Source organism: Prenolepis imparis, unplaced genomic scaffold, assembly GCF_030444845.1.
Source record: "Prenolepis imparis isolate NDT839.2.m4 unplaced genomic scaffold, iyPreImpa1.0 SCAF_13, whole genome shotgun sequence".
Lineage (NCBI taxonomy): Eukaryota > Metazoa > Arthropoda > Insecta > Hymenoptera > Formicidae > Prenolepis > Prenolepis imparis.
The window spans coordinates 920148-938662 of NW_028141171.1; the positions used below are offsets into that span (position 1 = coordinate 920148).

At 49.2% G+C, this 18515-nt stretch overlaps 1 protein-coding gene across 1 annotated transcript in view; it reads right to left on the reverse strand.

The window, feature by feature from the left end:
• Positions 1–463: 463 nt before the first annotated feature.
• The window catches only part of LOC145944770 (uncharacterized), a 255432-nt gene continuing 237380 nt past the window's right edge, over positions 464–18515 (reverse strand). The window contains exons 3-4 of the mRNA XM_083053321.1: positions 1044–1239; positions 464–699 (exon numbers count right to left, since the gene is read on the reverse strand). Of these exons, the coding sequence (XP_082909447.1) occupies positions 464–699; positions 1044–1239 (432 nt within the window). The remainder of the gene's footprint in view (positions 700–1043; positions 1240–18515) is intronic.

Sequence of the window (18515 nt, forward strand, 5' to 3'; positions counted from 1 at the left end):
ATGGTGGATCAACTGTTTTCGAGAAAAAAATTAATATATTAATATATTATATATGACTAAATAATTATGTATATAAACATATGAGTCGTTTTTTTGCTCGAAAAATGACTTAAGTCGACTTAAGTTTTTGCACAAAATATTGAATTGAAGATTTAAATGTGTGATTCGAGTTATTGAACATTATGATACTAGATTTTATATTTTTTAATATACATGTTTCTATTTTACTGAGTAACAAAATGTTTAATAATTTGAATCATATAGTTGAATCTTCAATTTTTGGTGTAAAAACTTAAGTCAACTTAAGTCGTTTTTAGAGCAAACGACTCATATATACCTACGTGTATATATATAACAGCATCTCTCAGAGGTAAAATATATTAAGTCACAAATTTGTAAATTTTCGGTAGTGTTTAAAAAAATTTTTATTGGCTATATATATATACAATTATATAATTATTTACTAATTTATTTTTAATATAAATATTTTTATTTTTATACCTGCAGAATACATAGTTCCAACAATTTCAACTTTATCGCCTTTTTTAATATCTGAATTAAAAAATTCATCATTTGTGAAATTAATTATATGAACTTCCACTTTAAATGTCCCATCAGTTAGCGAACCATATCCGATAATTTTATTTAATTTATTATTGAACATTTCATAAAAATTTGATTTAACATATGCTTTTAATACTGTAAAATAAATATTTAAAAAATTTAAATTTAATTTTAATTTTTAATAATAATTATAATAATAATGTGAATATTATTCTTATATATAACTATTAAATTCTTATATATAACTATTAATATATAATTATATGCAAGGATGTGCAAAATGGGTGTCCAAACCCATTTAAAATAAAAAATACAAAATAGTTGGAAACTTTCCATTTGAAAATGCAAAATGTAAAATGCTTTTTAGACATCCATTTTAAATAAGAAATGGAAAATTAAATGTTAAATTATAAAATTAAAAAACAAATAATATACATAATTAGAATTATATTAAACATGAAACTATCTATAAAACTCACTTATACGTCGTGAAATATTTAAAATATCCTTCAATTCTACATATTCCGGTTTCGTATTTGTTACATTTGTGGGTTCATATCTGCTTAAATTTGATACAATTGTATTGCTTTTAATGTGTAATTCAAATGGCACATTACCATTGTTAAATTTAGATAATTTCGGTGTTCGTGCTTGCACACCGTCTAGATGGATTATCTATTAAATTCATATATTTTATAATATATGTATTATAAAAATAACAGGGTGTTCCACAACTACCGTACAATATTTTACGAGCGTGTTCTATAGGTGAAATAGAGAAAAAAATTCATATTTCACCTCTAAAACACGCTCGTAAAGTAATGTACGGTAGTTGTAGAACAACCTGTATATTCTAAATAATAATAAATTAACATATTATTATAATAATGAAATACATATTGTGAGTGTGACCTTAGGTTGGTAGAGGTTGGGGTAGGGAGAGTTAGTCAGTCAGAGAAGACCGGCGGCAGTACATGTATATGAGGGACAATAAAGTTAGCTTTATATACTGCAAGTAAAGTTGTTATTTTGATTAGCAATCATTCTCTAATAAAATCAGAAGTGGGATTCGGGACTAGAGTGGCTCGAATTAAAGTCGGTAGATACAGAGAAGATTGAAAGTAAAGAATCAACACATCGTTGACTCACGTCGCGTGACGTTGTAGCCTAAATCGTTTGGTGATTATTGTTATGAGGAGTATCCTGATTAGGAGAGGAACGTTTCAGTCGATGACTATTGTGGCTTGAAGACTGACGCATTGACATTGCACTTGGCAACGGAGACGGTGTAAGAGGAAATATCGTTTCGCTTGAAATTTGATATCGTTTGGGGACGATTTCGGCAGCCATATTGGACCCAGCATATTTGCAAGGAATCAACGGAAGTGCAGAGGACAGTCAATATCAACGGTGGCGCTAGTGGCGCATTAGTATCCGAGGATAAACGTGGTGTGGCGCTAGAGTTATCGATATATCGAATTGTCGACACATTAGTACAGACTCGTAAATAATAACCTAAGATGCCAAACGATCCGATGAGTTTTAGAGTTAATGAGCTAAAGAAAGAATTGGCATCGTTAGGACTGTCAACCTCAGGTGCAAAAACTGAATTGGTGAACAGATTAAATACGGCGGATCCCACAGGAGAGTGGATGAAAAATCTCGAAGCAGAAGAAGATCAGGAAGGCGCAGCAGGAACAACCAGCCCAGCGATGGATATGGGAGAGCTATCACGTGAAGTTGAGCTTCTCAGAAGAGAAAGAGCAATAATGGAACGAGAATTGAGGTTAGCTGAGCGGGAAATTCAGTTATTGAGAAGTTCACCACAATCATCCACGAGTTCGCAGCAAGCATCACATAAAATGGGAGTCAAATCAATAATTGAATTAATATGTGATTTTGATGGAGTCAAACCGTTGTTCTGCAATTGGGAACGTCAAGTAAAGTTACTATGTACTACATATCAATTGGACGACAATGCGGCTAAAATCCTTGTTGGTGCAAGGGTAAAAGGTAAAGCACTACAGTGGCTGCATTCTTCGCCAGAGCATATTGAAATGAATTTGGAAGATTTATTGAAAAGGATGGCGGATATGTTTGACTTGCGGCCAAGTAAAATGACACTGCGTAAGGAATTTGAAGGCAGGAAATGGAGACCAGGTGAGAACTTCACTGATTATTATCATGCAAAAATTGTACTTGCAAATAATGTTCCCGTAGAAGAAGCTGAACTAGTCGATTATATTATTGATGGCATTACGGACATGCAATTGCAAAATCAGGCAAGGATGCAATGTTTTAAAAGTAAAGCAGAAATGTTAGCGGCAATGGAGAAAATTACTATCTCGGATTGGAAGAATCGAAATAAACAAATCGTACAAAGTCAAAAAATGAGCAGCAAAGCAACTTCTTCGAGTACATCAGAGAAAACTACTAAAGACGGTGGCAAGGTTCAGTCAAAAACGATTAGATGTTACAATTGCGGAAAGATGGGACATTGGTCGAAGGAGTGTCAACAACCAAAAAAAGAAAAAGGAGCATGTTTCAATTGCGGAGAGGTAGACTATATGATAAAAGACTGTCCCAAAAGCGTAAATACTCAGGTGAACTACGTGCATGAATCATTATCAAATGATGAAGAGTTCAGGAGGCTGGTGACATATAAATTAAGTGATGTTAGGCTAGATTATTCTTGGCAATTAGAAACTTTGATAGATACAGGAAGCCCGATCACATTTATAAAAACGAAATATTTACCAGATCACTACGTTGATCAGTTAGATATTACAAATAAACTTTGCGGTATTAATAATAGTAAGTTAACTATATTAGGTAGCGTAAGAGTACATATTAAATTAGATGGAGTAGAAAAAGAAAATATAATGATATATGTAGTTCCTAATAACACTATGAGGGTATCGGCAGTTTTAGGTCGGGATACTTTAAAGACATTCAATTTAAACTTAACTAAACCATCTGAGATAAGTTATGATACAGCTGTTGCGGAAATTTTAAATATTGATATCAGTAATGAGATAGAAAATGTAACTAATCTAAACATAAATCCAGAAATATCACATGAGTGTAAGGAGAAACTTAAAGATTTATTCAGGGATAATTATATGGAAGCAGAAAAACCAGAGGTTCCAAAAATTCAAGCCGAATTGAAGCTTGTTCTAACCGATACCAAACCTTTTCATTACAAGCCTCGCGGACTATCACACTTTGAAAAAAATGAATTAAAGAAAATACTTGATAATCTGTTACAGAAAAAAATAATTAAAGAAAGTGAATCAGAATATGCTTCTCCAATAGTTTTAGTAAAAAAAAAAGTGGTGAATTTCGTATGTGTATAGATTACAGACATTTAAATAAAATCATTTTACGTGAAAATTTTCCAATGCCATTAATTGAAGAGCAATTGGAAATCGTGAGAGATAAATCTTATTTTAGTATCCTAGATCTTAAGGATGGTTTTTTCCATATAAATGTTGCTGAGGAATCAAGAAAGTTTACCTCATTCGTTACTCCGTTTGGGCAATACGAATTTGCAAAAATGCCCTTCGGACTGAAACCAGCTCCGCAGAAGTTTCAAAGACACGTACACTATGTATTTCGAGAACTAATTGAAAGTGGTGATGTAACTGTATATATCGATGACTTATTAGTGGCGACGGTAACAATAGAAGATCACATGCGAGTATTAAGCCGAGTTTTTGAAATATTGATCGATAACCATCTTGTACTTAGAATAGATAAGTGTAAATTTCTGCACACCAATATAGAATATTTGGGTTACTGGATAAGTAAGGATGGTATAAAACCAACCAAAACTGGTGTACAAGCTGTGATAAGTTTTCCGATACCTAGGAATGTGCGAAATGTCCAATCTTTTATCGGTCTGTGCTCTTATTTTCGAAAATTTATAGAAAAATTCTCAATTATTGCAAAGCCATTGTATGATTTGATTAAAAAAGATACAAATTTTCAAATGGGAGAGCAAGAATTAAATTCTTTTAATGCTTTAAAAGAGGCACTAGTTAAAGCTCCTGTGTTAGCTGTATATAATGCTAGTGATAGTACAGAGTTGCATTGTGATGCAAGCTCTATTGGATTTGGAGCAGTGTTACTACAGAAGAAAGCTGATCGTAAATTACACCCTATCTTTTATTTTTCAAAACGCACAACGAGTACGGAAAGCAAATATCACAGTTTCGAACTTGAAACTTTGGCTATCATTTATGCACTTAATCGTTTTCGTAACTATTTAATTGGTATTAAATTCAAAATAATTACCGATTGTAATGCGCTAAAACTCACATTGGCTAAAAAAGATTTAAACCCTCGAATTGCTAGATGGGCATTAGATTTGCAAAATTATGAATATATTGTTGAACATCGAAGCGGAGAGAAAATGAAACATGTAGATGCTTTAAACAGAATGACTGACATTTTAGTAGTAGAAGATAATTCATTAGAATTTAGTCTATCAGTTTGTCAAAGCAAAGATACTGTTATCAAAGAATTGCGTGAACGATTAGAAAAACGCGAAGATAGTAATTATGAATTAAGAAATGGATTAGTATATCAAAAAATGAAAAATGAATTATTGTTCTATGTGCCAGAAAGTATGGAATCTAATGTGATATACAGATATCATGATAACATGGGTCATTTAGGACAAATTTGTAAAATTATATGCTACTAAATCTACTGCTAGTAAGGAAGTCATTACATGTCTCTCTCAATATTTTGCGTATTATAGTAAGCCAAAAAGTATCGTCTCAGACAGAGGAACGGCAGTCAGCTCTAAGGAGTTTAACGACTTTGTAGTAACAAATGATATAAAACATATACAAATAGCAACTGGCTTTCCTCAGGCAAACGGGCAGATTGAACGAGTCAATCGTGTTATTAAGCCAATGCTAGCAAAGTTAACTGATAATTCAACGGGCCAACACTGGTACAAATTATTAGAAGAAATTGAGTATGCTTTGAATAATACTGTGCATAAAACGACTAAAGAAATCCCGAGTAAGTTGCTATTTGGAGTTGTACAACGCGGTAAGATTACTGACTACATAAAAGAGTATATCGAAAATGATGTAAACAAAAAGACTTTAGAGTTAGATAACATTAGAAATACCGCTGCGAAAGAAATAGAAACTAATCAAAAAGATAGTAAAAAATACTTTGATAACAAAAGGAAGAAATCTCGCCAATATGAAGTTGGTGACTTAGTAATGCTGCGAAATTTTGAAAATACAATAGGTGCATCAAAAAAATTAGTTCCTTCCTTTAAAGGTCCGTATGAGATAAGTAAAAAGTTAAGAAACGACAGATATGTAGTCAAAGATATCGACGGTCATCAAATAACGCAAAAACCATATATTGGTACTTGGGAAGCGGCGAATTTAAAACCGTGGCGTCAGTCTAATCAATAAGTTGTTTTAATTTTAATTAGTTATAAGCGATATACAAAAGTTCATTTTCAGTTAGCATATTTTCTGTTAAATTTAAGTTATAGATTAAGAAATTGTTTGCTTTAAAAAAAAAAAGTTTTTTGTTATGTTTTGATAGCCCGAGGTCGGGCTAATGTCAAAATGGCCGAGCTGTGAGTGTGACCTTAGGTTGGTAGAGGTTGGGGTAGGGAGAGTTAGTCACCCTCTCGTGGGATGCGGCCTTGCCGTGGCGAGAGGGCTCACCCTTTGCAAGAGGATAGTCTTGCAAAGGGTGCTAACAGCATCCCGTACCCGAGTAACATCGGCTACATCAACTCCCCGAGTTCTGGGGAGTTTCCCCAGTCTCGGGGAGCTCTCCCTGTGGGCGGAGGGGGCCCACTTCCCCTATAGAGCTTCGGCTCGTATGTGGTAGAGGATGGCGACCTTGAATACAAACGCCCGGTGGCATGGCACCGTTAGGGGATGGACATTGCACGGCGTCTTTGACGCTGTCCTCCCTCTATGCAGACGCGGCCTCGGCCGCGGGGTTCTCGCTTTGCTGCCTTGGGGGGTTGTTTCGGGGTTTTTCCCGGGGGTGTCTCCCGGGGGCTTCGGGGTGGGATCTTTTGCGGCGGGGGCCGCGGGGTTGGGTGACCATCCGTGACTACCCGAGGGGCTTTGCCCGGAGGGTTTACCCGAGGGGCATCGCCCGGAGGGAGTCACGGTGGTCGGTCGCCGGGGCCGCTCGGACGTTTCCGAGGCGGGGCCCGGCGACGAGAGGAGCCTCAGGGTGCTGGCTGGGGGTCTCCAGACTGGGTAGCCTGGGTCCCCGTCCCAGCGTCCCTGTGGTTGGTCGCACCCAGGCCACTCGGACGTATTCCGAGCTCGGGCTGAGTGCGACGGAGGAGGCCAAGCATGGATACCCGAGGGGCTTTGCCCGGAGGGTTTACCCAAGGGGCATCGCCCGTAGGGGGCCACGCTGGCTGGTCGCCGGGGCCGCTCGGACTTTTCCGAAGCAAGGTCCGGCGAGGAGAGGAGCCCCAGGGTGCTGGTGGAGAGTTCGCTCTCGTCCCAGCGTCCCTGGAGTTGGCCGCACCCGGGCCACTCGGACGTATTCCGAGCTCGAGCTGGGGGCGGCGGAGATGGCCATGCGTGGCTACCCGAGGGGCTTTGCCCGGAAGGATTACCCAAGGGGCGGAGCCCGGAGGGATCCACGCTGGTCAGCCACCGGGGCCGCTCGAAAGTACTTCGAGGTCGGGGTCCGGCGGCGAGAGTAGTTACCACCAGCCGGAAGCGACCGTTGCCTCTTCCGAAGCAACCGACTGGTGGAAGGTGTCAGCCCACACTGGATGTGATTACCGGTGTGGTGCGTGCTGGTCGCCACGGCGGGCAAGACAGGGCCGGGGAGCGGCGACCCTGTCCCAACCGTCCATGGGGCCCCCCGGGTGGCGCCGCCTGGCCTGGTACCCTCGTTGTCGGAGGCGAGGGACCCCCGAAAACCCACGCGGAGCGTCAAAACTCTGCGTGGGCCAATAAGGGGCCTGGGACCCTGACGGGGTGGTTCATTAGCCATCTCGCCATGGGTGTAAGCCGACCCCCGGTGAGTCCACCGGGCCCGGTCGGTGGGGTGCTGCCGGTCATGTTTCGGGGCACCCCCTGACCGGTGGGAGATTCGCCGGTCGGTGGAGCCAGGCCAGGAAAGTGGGATTTAACCGCAATGAATACTACTCATTACACTACTACCAATAACATAGAGGGAGCGGAAGATATGGAGATCTGCGAGACAGTGACATCGCAGCCACTCAACGCAGTCTCCACAAGGCAAGAGGAGGGAGTCTCTACGAGAGCACGAGCCACCAAGGTGGCCGTGATCAAAATAGAGAAGGTGGATCAGACCGTAAGGCTGATGAAAAAACTGGGGCCGAAATCTAAAACAGCGCTGATACCGACGCCCTTGGATAAACCGGGCCCGTCGAAGGAACCGATAGAAGGGAGGGAATAGACGTGGGTATCGAGCACGAATACGAGTCCTCGCTGGACTCGGAATTGAACGAAATACTCCGCTTGTCAAAGAAAAGGAAGAGGGGAAGGGGAAGACCGGAAACTACCTTCCAACGCCGGCTCCAAATACAGGAGAAAATCGAGAGAGCGAAGAGAGCAGAGGAGGAGAATGAAAGGATCATTGTCGATCCGACGGTGATCCTCACGGATTTAAAGGCCTTCCAAAGAATGAAGGACAAAGCGATAGAGTACGCCGAAGACCTTAGAGAGGCCCTAACACTGGACGTGACGGCTGAAGGCCTCAAGCACACTGGAATGCTAATGAAGGCGGTCGTCAGGTCCAAAAAGGGTCTAAAAGGAACAATACAGGCAGAGATAAAGGAAGCTGCAAGCTACCTTGAAGCGGCCATTACCGTATTCAACGAGAGGATCGCTGCGCATGATGCCGGGGAGGAAGAAGGCTCGAAGGAGCACCTTAGGAAGCAGGTGAAAGCCCTACGTGCGGAGGTAGCGAGACTACACACAGAGACGGCCAAGGCGAGGGTGCAAATGAGGAAGATGACAAGCGAGAGACGGTCCTTAGACGCATCCACTGCACCCATCACCGAATCTGAGGCACAAAGGGACCGGACAAACTCGGAGGGCATAACGCTGCAGAGAGAGAACCCGGAACCGATGGAGGTACAGATGGAGGAAACCGGAAGAACTCCCCCACCGCCACCACCGCCACCGCCAATGAGACCCCCGATCAAGGGGATCTCGAAAGTGATGGGGGAGTATCCCCCTGGAATAGAGACGGAAGAGGAGAGGAAAAAATATGACGACCTATCGGCGCGCATACAAACCCTCCTCCAGGAGAGAGAGGCCTTTATGCGGGGGCCCAAAAAGCCCCCTGGGAAACCTCTCCCTACAGAAGGAAAGACCTTCCCCGAATCCAAGGCACCCATTGAAGTGCATGGCACTGCTGGCCCCTCCGGGACGCAAGTTACTGCACCAAGGAGCGGAGAGGCGATGACAATGCGGACAACGGGAAAACTGACAAAAGGGAAAAAGAAGAAGAAGGGGAAGGGAGACAGGCAACCGGCAACAGCGCACCACGCACAAGCCGGAAGCAAGCGAGAGGAGCCAATTAAAAAAGGCAAACACCCTCACACCTCGGAGCCTGAAAAAGGGACTTCCAACATCCCTCTCCGATCGGCCGGGGCACAGGACGACACCTGGGCCATGGTCGTCGGAAGAAGGGAAAAAAGGAGAGCCGCCGCCGCCACCCAACAACCCAGGACGGAAAACAGGAAAGAGGAAATGGCCAAGAGGCACTCCCCCCCTCTCTCTGAGAGGGCTAAGGGTGAGGTGGCCGGAAAGCCGAAGGAGAGGGAGTTGGGAAAGAGGAAGGCCCTAAAATCGGCGGCCATCACTTTAACATGCCCACCGGGCATGTACAAAGAGGCCATATTGAAGGCCAGAGAGAGGATAAACCTCGGGGACCTCGGGATACCACGCATCAAGGCCCACAAGGGCATTACCGGTGCCATGGTGTACGAGGTCACCGGGGAGGAGAGAGAAGCGAAAGCCAACATATTCGCCGAGAAGTTGAGAGAGGCTCTCGGCGAAATGGAAGGCGTTAAAATCGCCAGACCCGTCAAGACCGCAGAGATTAGATTGCGGGGACTCGACGAGGCTACGACGGAGAAGGAGGTGAGTGCCAAACTGACCGAAGTGGGTGGATGCGGGGCCGACGACATCAAAGTCGGCCCGATAAGGTTCGCCAACATGGCACTTGGCACAGTATGGGTGAGATGCCCGCTGATTCCGGTGCAAAAGATCATCGAGAAGAGGAAGATCCAATTCGGCTGGATCCATGCCACGGCAGAGCTCCTCAGGGACAGGCCCCTACAATGTTACAGGTGCATGAAAAAGGGGCATGTCCAGGAGGACTGTAAAAGCGAAATAGATCGGCGCAACAATTGTTATAATTGCGGCGCCGAAGGGCATAAGGCAAGAGAATGCGGGAACCGGCCGAAATGCATGTTATGCGAAGAGGTGGGCAGAACGGCAAATCATAGGATGGGGAGCGCAGCGTGCAACCCTCCTATGGGAAAGAAGAGGAAAAACGGTAGCAGCAGGGGAAGCGAAGCCCCCAAAGCTGCTGCCGCAACGACAACAACGAGAGAGACATCGGGGGACAAAGCCTCAAGAGGGCCACCCGACAACAAGGAAGGGGTGCCGAGACAGGTCAAGGGGCGGCCCAAACGGGGTGCCGCAAGAACCAGCAAGGCGGCCCCGGTAAAGAGGAAGGAGCCTCGCAGCGAGGAAAAGCCGGCGGAGAGTAAGGAGCCGGAGAGAATGGATGTCGAGGAGGAGACCGACCACAAACAGTAGAATGTCGGTCGGCCTCCTCCAAGCTAATCTAAACCATGCCCGCGCGGCCCAGGACCTCTTCATACAGGCCCTGATGGAGCGCGGGTGTGGTTTGGGCATAGCCGCGGAGTCCTACAGAGTCCCGGACCAACATTCATGTTGGACCACTAACAACGAGGGCTCCGTGGTAATCACATGGAGGGAGGAAAGGAACTCGCCTGCCTGCCAAAAACTGGAGGCAGGACAAGGATTCGTTATGGTGGAGTGGGGGCCCATCTCTATGGTGGGAGTCTACATCTACCCAGCCTGGGAGCTGCCCAGTACGAACAAGTACTAGACGGGATGGCGGTTGCGATGAGAGCGCAGACGAACCGTCAGTTGGTCGTGGCCGGGGACTTCAACGCCAGTCGGCAAGTTGGGGTTCCCGGCACACGGACGCAAAGGGCAGGATCCTGGAGGCATGGGCGGCGACACTCGGCCTGTTCTTAATGAACACAGGCACGAGGAGCACCCTGATTCGTCCGCAGGGGGAATCAATCGTCGACTTGACGTGGGCGAACCCCCTTGCGGCGAACAGAATATACGACTGGCGGGTGATGGATCAGGAGACCCTCTCCGATCATCTTTATATCGGAATGAGGGTCAACGTCACCCGCCAGGGGGTGCTCGGCCGCGCCCAGGGGGAGAATGTGGAAGGCCCAAGGAGATGGGCCCTCAAACAAATAGACACGGACAGGCTGTTGGCTGCAGTCGCCTTGGCGACCTGGCCAGGAACAGAGATGCTGCATAACAGCATACAGGGCCGGATTGCATGGCTCCGGGACACGATCGTGACGGCATGCGATGCCGCGATGCCCCGGACCAAAAACAAACCGCGCCGCGCAACATACTGGTGGAGTGAAGAAATCGCCGAGCAGAGACGGATTACTGTCAGGGCTCGGCGACGCTTCACCAGACTCAGGCGGCGCGATAACGACGAGGCGACGGCTGAGGCGTACGACGACTATAGGTACGAGAGAAATACCCTCAGCGCAACCATCAGGGAGGCCAAGGCCAGAGCGTGGGACGAACAACTTCTCACGCTCAACTCAGACCCATGGGGGCGCCCATATAAAATCGTAATGAACAAATTGCGAAGATGGGCGCCCCCCGTGACGGAATCAATGGAACCTCGAGAACTGGAAAACACTTTGGGCAGACTCTTCCCCACTGTCACGGGAACCCCATACCAAGATGGGGAACCCGTGGCGTGGGACGACAGTCTCGAGATTTCGGGGAGAGAGATGGCCGGGATTATTAAAAGACTCAGGTCACGGGGCAATAAAGCCCCGGGACCTGACGGAGTTCCCGGCCGGGTCTGGGTTGAGGTCTTGGCCCTGGACAGCCTGTCCGTGTTTGTGAGGCAATTGTTTACAGATTGCCTCAAAGAAGGAGAGTTCCCCCCAATATGGGAAAAGGCGAGAGTTGTCCTTATCCCAAAGGGGGGCGGTGTAGCGGGAGCCCCTCCTGCTTATAGGCCTATCTGCCTACTGGACGAAGCCGGGAAATTGCTCGAACGAGTAATAGCTGACCGACTCGTCCAGCACCTATCCCGGGATGGCCCCAATCTTCACGAGGAGCAATACGGATTCCGCGCGAGAAGATCGACGATAGATGCGATTGGAAGAGTCAAATCTCTCGCGGAATCCGTTGTGGACGGGGGCGGGGTGGCCATGGCGGTGGCGTTGGACATAGCCAACGCTTTTAACACCCTGCCCTGGGCACAAGTGGGGAGCGCGATGGAAGCGCATCGCGTTCCCCCGTACCTCGTGAGGATTGTACGCAGCTACTTCCGGGATAGAAGGCTGGAGTATCGTAACAAGAACGGACTCCAGTGCAGGAGGGGCATGACATGCGGGGACCCACAGGGCTCGGTACTGGGCCCACTACTGTGGGACCTCGCATTTGACCGAGTGTTGCACACCGCTCTCCCCCCCCCTGCTGCAGCATCATCTGCTACGCGGACGATACGCTGGTGCTGGCCGGGGGAAAAAATTGGGGGGAAACCCGCAATCGGGCGGAACTCGCGGTGGCATGCGTCATTAAGGGGATAAGGGATATGGGTCTCCAAGTGGCGCCTCGCAAGACCGAGGCGCTATACTTACATGACGGCTCGCATGGCAAGCCTCCGGTGACCCATATCTCAGTGGATGGCACCCCCGTCGAGATTGGAGCGCAAGCTAAATACTTGGGGCTCATCCTTGACGGTAAATGGACCTTCATCAATCACTTTGACCGTTTGGCACCAAAAATCGAGAGGACAACAGCGGCTTTGAGCCGCATACTCCCAAATCTGGGGGGGCCGGACGGTCGAGTGCGCCGAATGTACGCGGGAATTATAAACTCGGTAGCCCTCTATGGGGCGCCAGTTTGGGCAGAGACCGCGCTTACCACCCCGAAAATAAGGGACGCGTTGCGGCGAGTTCAACGCCGAATCGCGATCAGGGTGATGCGCGGCTACCGAACTATTTCTCACGCGGCGGCCACGACTCTGGCGGGCCTACCGCCGATGGAGCTGACGGCATGGGTGTACGAGGAAATGTACACCCAAACCCGGGAGCTCCAGAGGCGGAAGATTGACATCACCGCCAGAGTCAAAGGCATAATGAAGGTCCAAGCCCGGCGACGGCTGTTGGAAAGGTGGATGGTATACCTGGACAACAGTATCCCAGAGACCAATTCCGGGCAGCGAGTCGTCGGGGCCGTGCGGCCACACTTGGAAGAGTGGGTCAACAGGCCGCACGGCGAGGTGCTATTCCACCTTACACAGGTACTAACAGGCCACGGATGCTTCGGGGCCTAACTGTGTAAGATTGGGCGGGAAATAACGACGCATTGCCACCACTGCGAGGAGGAAACAGACACGGCGCAACATACCTTAGCCTATTGCCCAGCATGGGCCGAGGAGCGCCGTGAGCTGTCGGAGGCGATAGGAGAAGACCTCTCGCTCTCGACCGTAATACCCAAAATGATCGAGAGCGAGGAGTCCTGGAAGGCAGTCTCCTCCTTCTGCGACAGAGTCATGAGGCAGAAGGAGGAGGCTGAGAGAGAGCGAGAGCGCGCGAGGAACGATAGCGATGACGGCGGGGGAGCGCCCCCCAACAGAAGAAGGAGAAGGCGCCCCCGTCGACAAAATCCGCTACATCCCCCGAGACCGGGGGACGGAGGACAAGGAGGGAATTAATTCCCCCAATGCCTCCCGGGCGGACGGAGCACGAAAGAGGCCCTGACATAACGGAGGATTTACCCCTCGTACTTGGCGGAGGACTCCGCCACTAGGAGCCCTCCAGCATAACCAAATGCGAGGAAGAAGCCAGCATCGGGGCGGGAAAACCCCGAGCTGACTTTTCCCCGGGGGTAACAAATACCCCCCGGGAAGGCGCGGTGGGGAGGACCCCTTCTCACCGCGGAAACAAGGAAGACCAACCCCTCGCCACCCAAGCGAGGGGAAGGGGTGGCCACAAGCTACAACGCGGCCACCCCTCGGGCTGATAGGCGGGGGCTTCCCGGAAGTAGTGCAACTGACAGTTACCCGGGAAGCCCCAAACAACGCCAGAGCAGGTCGTCGTGTGGGTTTTAGTGGGTAGGACTCGCACCGCCATGGGCGATGCGTTATCAATCCCTAGGATTGGAAACGCATCGCTGTCGGCGGTGGCGAGGAGAGTCCCACATAACCTCCGTCTCCAAACCCGAGGAGCGGAGGTATGCGTAAAGCATTTCCCACACGTTAAAAAAAAAAAAAAAAAAAGGGAGAGTTAGCCCTCTCGTGGGATGCGGCCTTGTCGTGGCGAGAGAGCTCACCCTTTGCAAGAGGATAGTCTTGCAAGGGGTGCCAACAGCATCCCGAATAACATCGGGTACATCAACTCCCCGAGTTCTGGGGAGTTTCCCCAGTCTCGGGGAGTCCTCCCATGTTGGGAGGAGGGGGCCCACTTCCCCTATAGAGCTTCGGCTCGTATGTGGTAGAGGATGGCGACCTTGAATACAAACGCCCGGTGGCATGGCACCGTTAGGGGTTGGACTTTGCACGGCGCCTTTGGCGCTGTCCTCCCTCCATGCAGTTTGCGGCCTCGGCCGCGGGATTCCTGTTCCGTCGTCTCGGGGGGGTGTTTTCGGGGGTTTTTCTCCCGGGGGTATTCCCCCGGGGTCTCGGGGTGGGTGCTTTTGCGGCGGGGGCCGCGGGGATGGGTGACCATCCGTGACTACCCGAGGGGCTTTGCCTGGAGGGTTTTCCCGAGGGGCATCGCCCGTAGGGAGTCACGGTGGTCGGTCGCCGGGGCCGCTCGGACGTTTCCGAGGCGGGACCCGGCGACGAGAGGAGCCACAGGGTGCTGGTTGGGGATCTCCAGGCTGGGTAGCCTGGGTCCCCGTCCCAGCGTCCCTGTGGTTGGCCGCGCCCGGGCCACTCGGACGTACTCCGAGCTCGGGCCGGGACGGCGGAGTAGGCCACGCGTGGTTACCCGAGGGGCTTTGCTCGGAGGGGTTACCCAAGGGGCATCGCCCGGAGGGTGCCACGCGGACCTGCCCCCGGGGCCGCTCGGACATATTCCGAGGCGGGGCCCGGCGGTGAGCGTAGTACTCCTGGCCGGTCGGGACCGTTTCCCGTCCCGAACCGGCCGGCTGGGAGAGGCGTTGTCCCTTCCACCGGACGTGATTACCGGAGGGGAGACGGCTGGCTGCCACGGCGGGCAAGGTGTGGACGGGGAGCGGCGTCCTCACTCCAACCGTCCGTGGGGCCCCCGGGTAGCGCCACTTGCCGCGGTGCCCCCTTTGTCGGAGGAGGGGGACCCCTGAAAACCCACGGGGACGTCAAAACCCCTGTGGGCCAGTAAGGAGCTCGGAGCCCTGTGCCGGGGTGCGTGTATTCCCCCCGGCCAGAGGTCGTTCTGGAGAGAGTCAGATTGGAGGGATGGGAGAAAGAGAAGTTGAAAGATGGCTTTCATGCACCCATAAAGGCATCAGCTGGTGCTAGCAAGGAGGAAAACATTGGGAAACACAGTGCCAAAGTAGATTTACCAAAGAGAAGGAGTACTAGACGCGCGGGACCATACTCGCTAACAAAAGTGAAAGTTCCATCCCTGTCACCGGCCTCGTCACGATACAGCACGGCGAATGTAACGGACGATGATGATACTGATGCGATGGTAGAGGAAGAGGAGGAGACAGTAGTTGGAAGAAAGAAGAAGAGGGTAATCTCGGACTCTGAATCAGAGGAGGAGGTGGATGCGATTGGAGAGGAGAAAAACCCCTCAGCTGACAAATGCAGAAAGAAGAGAGGAAGACCCCCGACTACGGGTGAATATGTAGGCTTGTATGCGGCTAAGCAAGAGTGCATAAGAGCAGAGAGAGAGGAAATGCATGCTCGAGCGGAGAGAGAACTCCTAGAGAACTGGACGGAGAAGAGAATACCCGGGCAATGAAACTTCTTCTGGGAGAAAATCAGGAAGAAAGAGAGGAAGGAGGGGACGGACGATGCCTGGCAGATATGACTGCCAAAGAAATTGTGACGGAGCTGAATAAAGCTACGGCAGAGGTACTCAATATTGCATCCTTTAAAAAGGGATACAAGGGTACCTCACAGAAGGTGCTGAGGGAAGTGGCTACGGTGGTGGGAATGGCTACGAGGGAACTCAGTCGTCGCACCCAAAACGAAGAAACACGTAAGTTGGAGGAGGAAAAACGCCAACTCAAGAGAGAGATGGAGGTAATGAGGCAAAAAATGGTTATGATCGAGGTAGAGATCCGAAACCTTAAAGAGTCGGATAGGAACATTAAGGCGGGAGGGCTTGACCTCCCCTCTGTGACAACGCCTATGGATACGTCCCCGGTAAGAACGGAGAAGGGGAAAAAGATAGGAGACAAGGGGAAAGAACGAGGCTCCAGGACAATAATACTGGGGTCTAAAGAACAGAAAGAGGAACAAGCCCCGCTTGAACGAGTGATTGTAAATCGAATTTCTCAAATGATAGACGCAAGGTTTGCGGCTATCGAGGAACGGCTACTACCGGAGAGAAGTCTCCGCCCACCGCTCAGAGCAACAGGAGAGGGGAACGTAACTGCACCTAAAGTAGCATCGTATGCCAAGGTGGCAATGGTACCCAAAAAAGTCACAAAAGGGAAGGGGAAAGAAGTCGAGAGACTTCAAACCAAGGCAATGAGAGAGGTAACTCATCCTTGTCCCTCAATAAGAAACGAGAGGATACTTCAGCCTGACAGATCCACGAAGGAAACAGAATGGACTGAAGTTGGGAAAAAAGGCAAGAAGAAAAGAGTATCGGGAGAAGAGGATAAGACTACTACCCAGAAGAATAAGAAGGCCTCAACCTCAGAAACTGCCTTTCCTGTGAATGGAGGATCAATGGTAGCAAAAGAAGCGAACGACCCCAAGTCAATTAAGACAAAGGATCGACAAGAAACGAGGAAAGAAAGAGTGCAGCCACAGATGGAGGTTGTAAAGATTAAACCTCCGAAAAGAGCTGCAATAATGTTGAGCCTGCAACCGCAAGGGGAGGACGCAATGGATACAGCGGAGGGGGCGGGCAAAGCAAGTAGGAGGACAGTGGGCGAAGTGGTGGCTACGGTGAGAGGAGAGGTAAAGCTGTCTGACTTCGGCATTGAGACTTTGAAGCCCAAGAGAACGATATCTGGGAACATTCTTTATGAAGTTCCCGGAAAAAATAACAAGGAAACGGCGGGCAAACTAGCGGAGAAGCTGAAAACTCTGCTGGAACCCAAAGGTGTCAGGGTCACAGTACCCAAAAAATGGGCTGAGATTAGGGTGTCCACCTTGGATGATGCCACCCAAATAGAGGACGTTGCAGCGGCGGTGGCAAAGGAGGGGGAGTGCCCCATTGAAGATGTCAAAGTGGGAAATGTCATTATATCTTTCAAGGATGGACTGGGCTGTTGCTGGGTTCGCTGCCCGGCAACAGCTGCCAGTAAACTATCGGGGAAAGGGCAGCTAAGAATTGGGTGGGTCAGTTCCAGGGTGGAGGCACTTAGGGCGCGACCCGTGCAATGTTATAGATGCATGGGAGTGGGCCACACAAGGACCAACTGCCAGGCGGAGAAAGACCGAAGTGGCTCATGTTACAGATGCGGGGAGCAGGGACACGGGGCAGCAGGTTGCACTGCGGCTGTGTGTTGCCTGTTCTGCAAAGATCATGGATTAAAGTCGGATCACAGATACGGGGGTAAAGCTTGTGGATATACGAGCGTAAAGGAGTCGAGGGCTAAGAGTAACGTGGGGGCTAAAAAGAATAATACTGTCTCTAACAGAACTCCGGTTACACAGGATACGATAATGGAAACGGGCCAGGAGGAGCTCGTGGCATCGCAAAGAAATGATGAGAGGCAATTACAGGCTTCTACAAACGAATGTTAACCACTCCGCGGGAGCACAGGACCTTCTGATGCAAACCATAGCGGAGTGGGGCATCCATCTGACGATTGCTGAGGAGCCGTATTACGTCCCCCCACCAGGAACAATTGGAAAGGAGACAGGAACGGACTAGTAGCTATAATAGGAGGAGGGGGACAAGACGCGCTACCGCTAACACAACTGGGGAATGGAAAGGGATACGTATTAGTCCAGTGGGGCGAACTCATGGTGGCGGGAGTTTATTTCTCGCCGAATGAACCTGCTGGCCAATTTATGAGGTTCTTAGACGAGCTGGCGGGGGAGATCAACCGTCATCCGCCGGCACCAGTGATAGTCGCAGGGGATCTGAATGCAAAGTCGACTGAATGGGGATCCCCTGTATCGGACGCTAGAGGAATGATGCTAACAGAGTGGTGTGATGAGATGGACCTCTTAATAATCAATAGGGGGACGGCTCACACCTGCGTGCGGCATAATGGTGGATCCATTGTAGATGTCACATTAGGATCGCCGAGAGCGGCGCGAATGGTGACGGGGTGGAGGGTAATGGAGGGATCGGAGACTCTATCTGATCATCGATATGTCAGAATGGAGATATCCGACCCCTCCCTTGGCAGCCGGCCAAAGGGATTGATCAGAGGAAAGAATCCTCCCCCGTTGAGATGGGCCTTGAAAAAGCTTGAGGCAGAGGCAGTCACAGCTGCAGCCGTTGCAAAGACATGGGAAGAGGA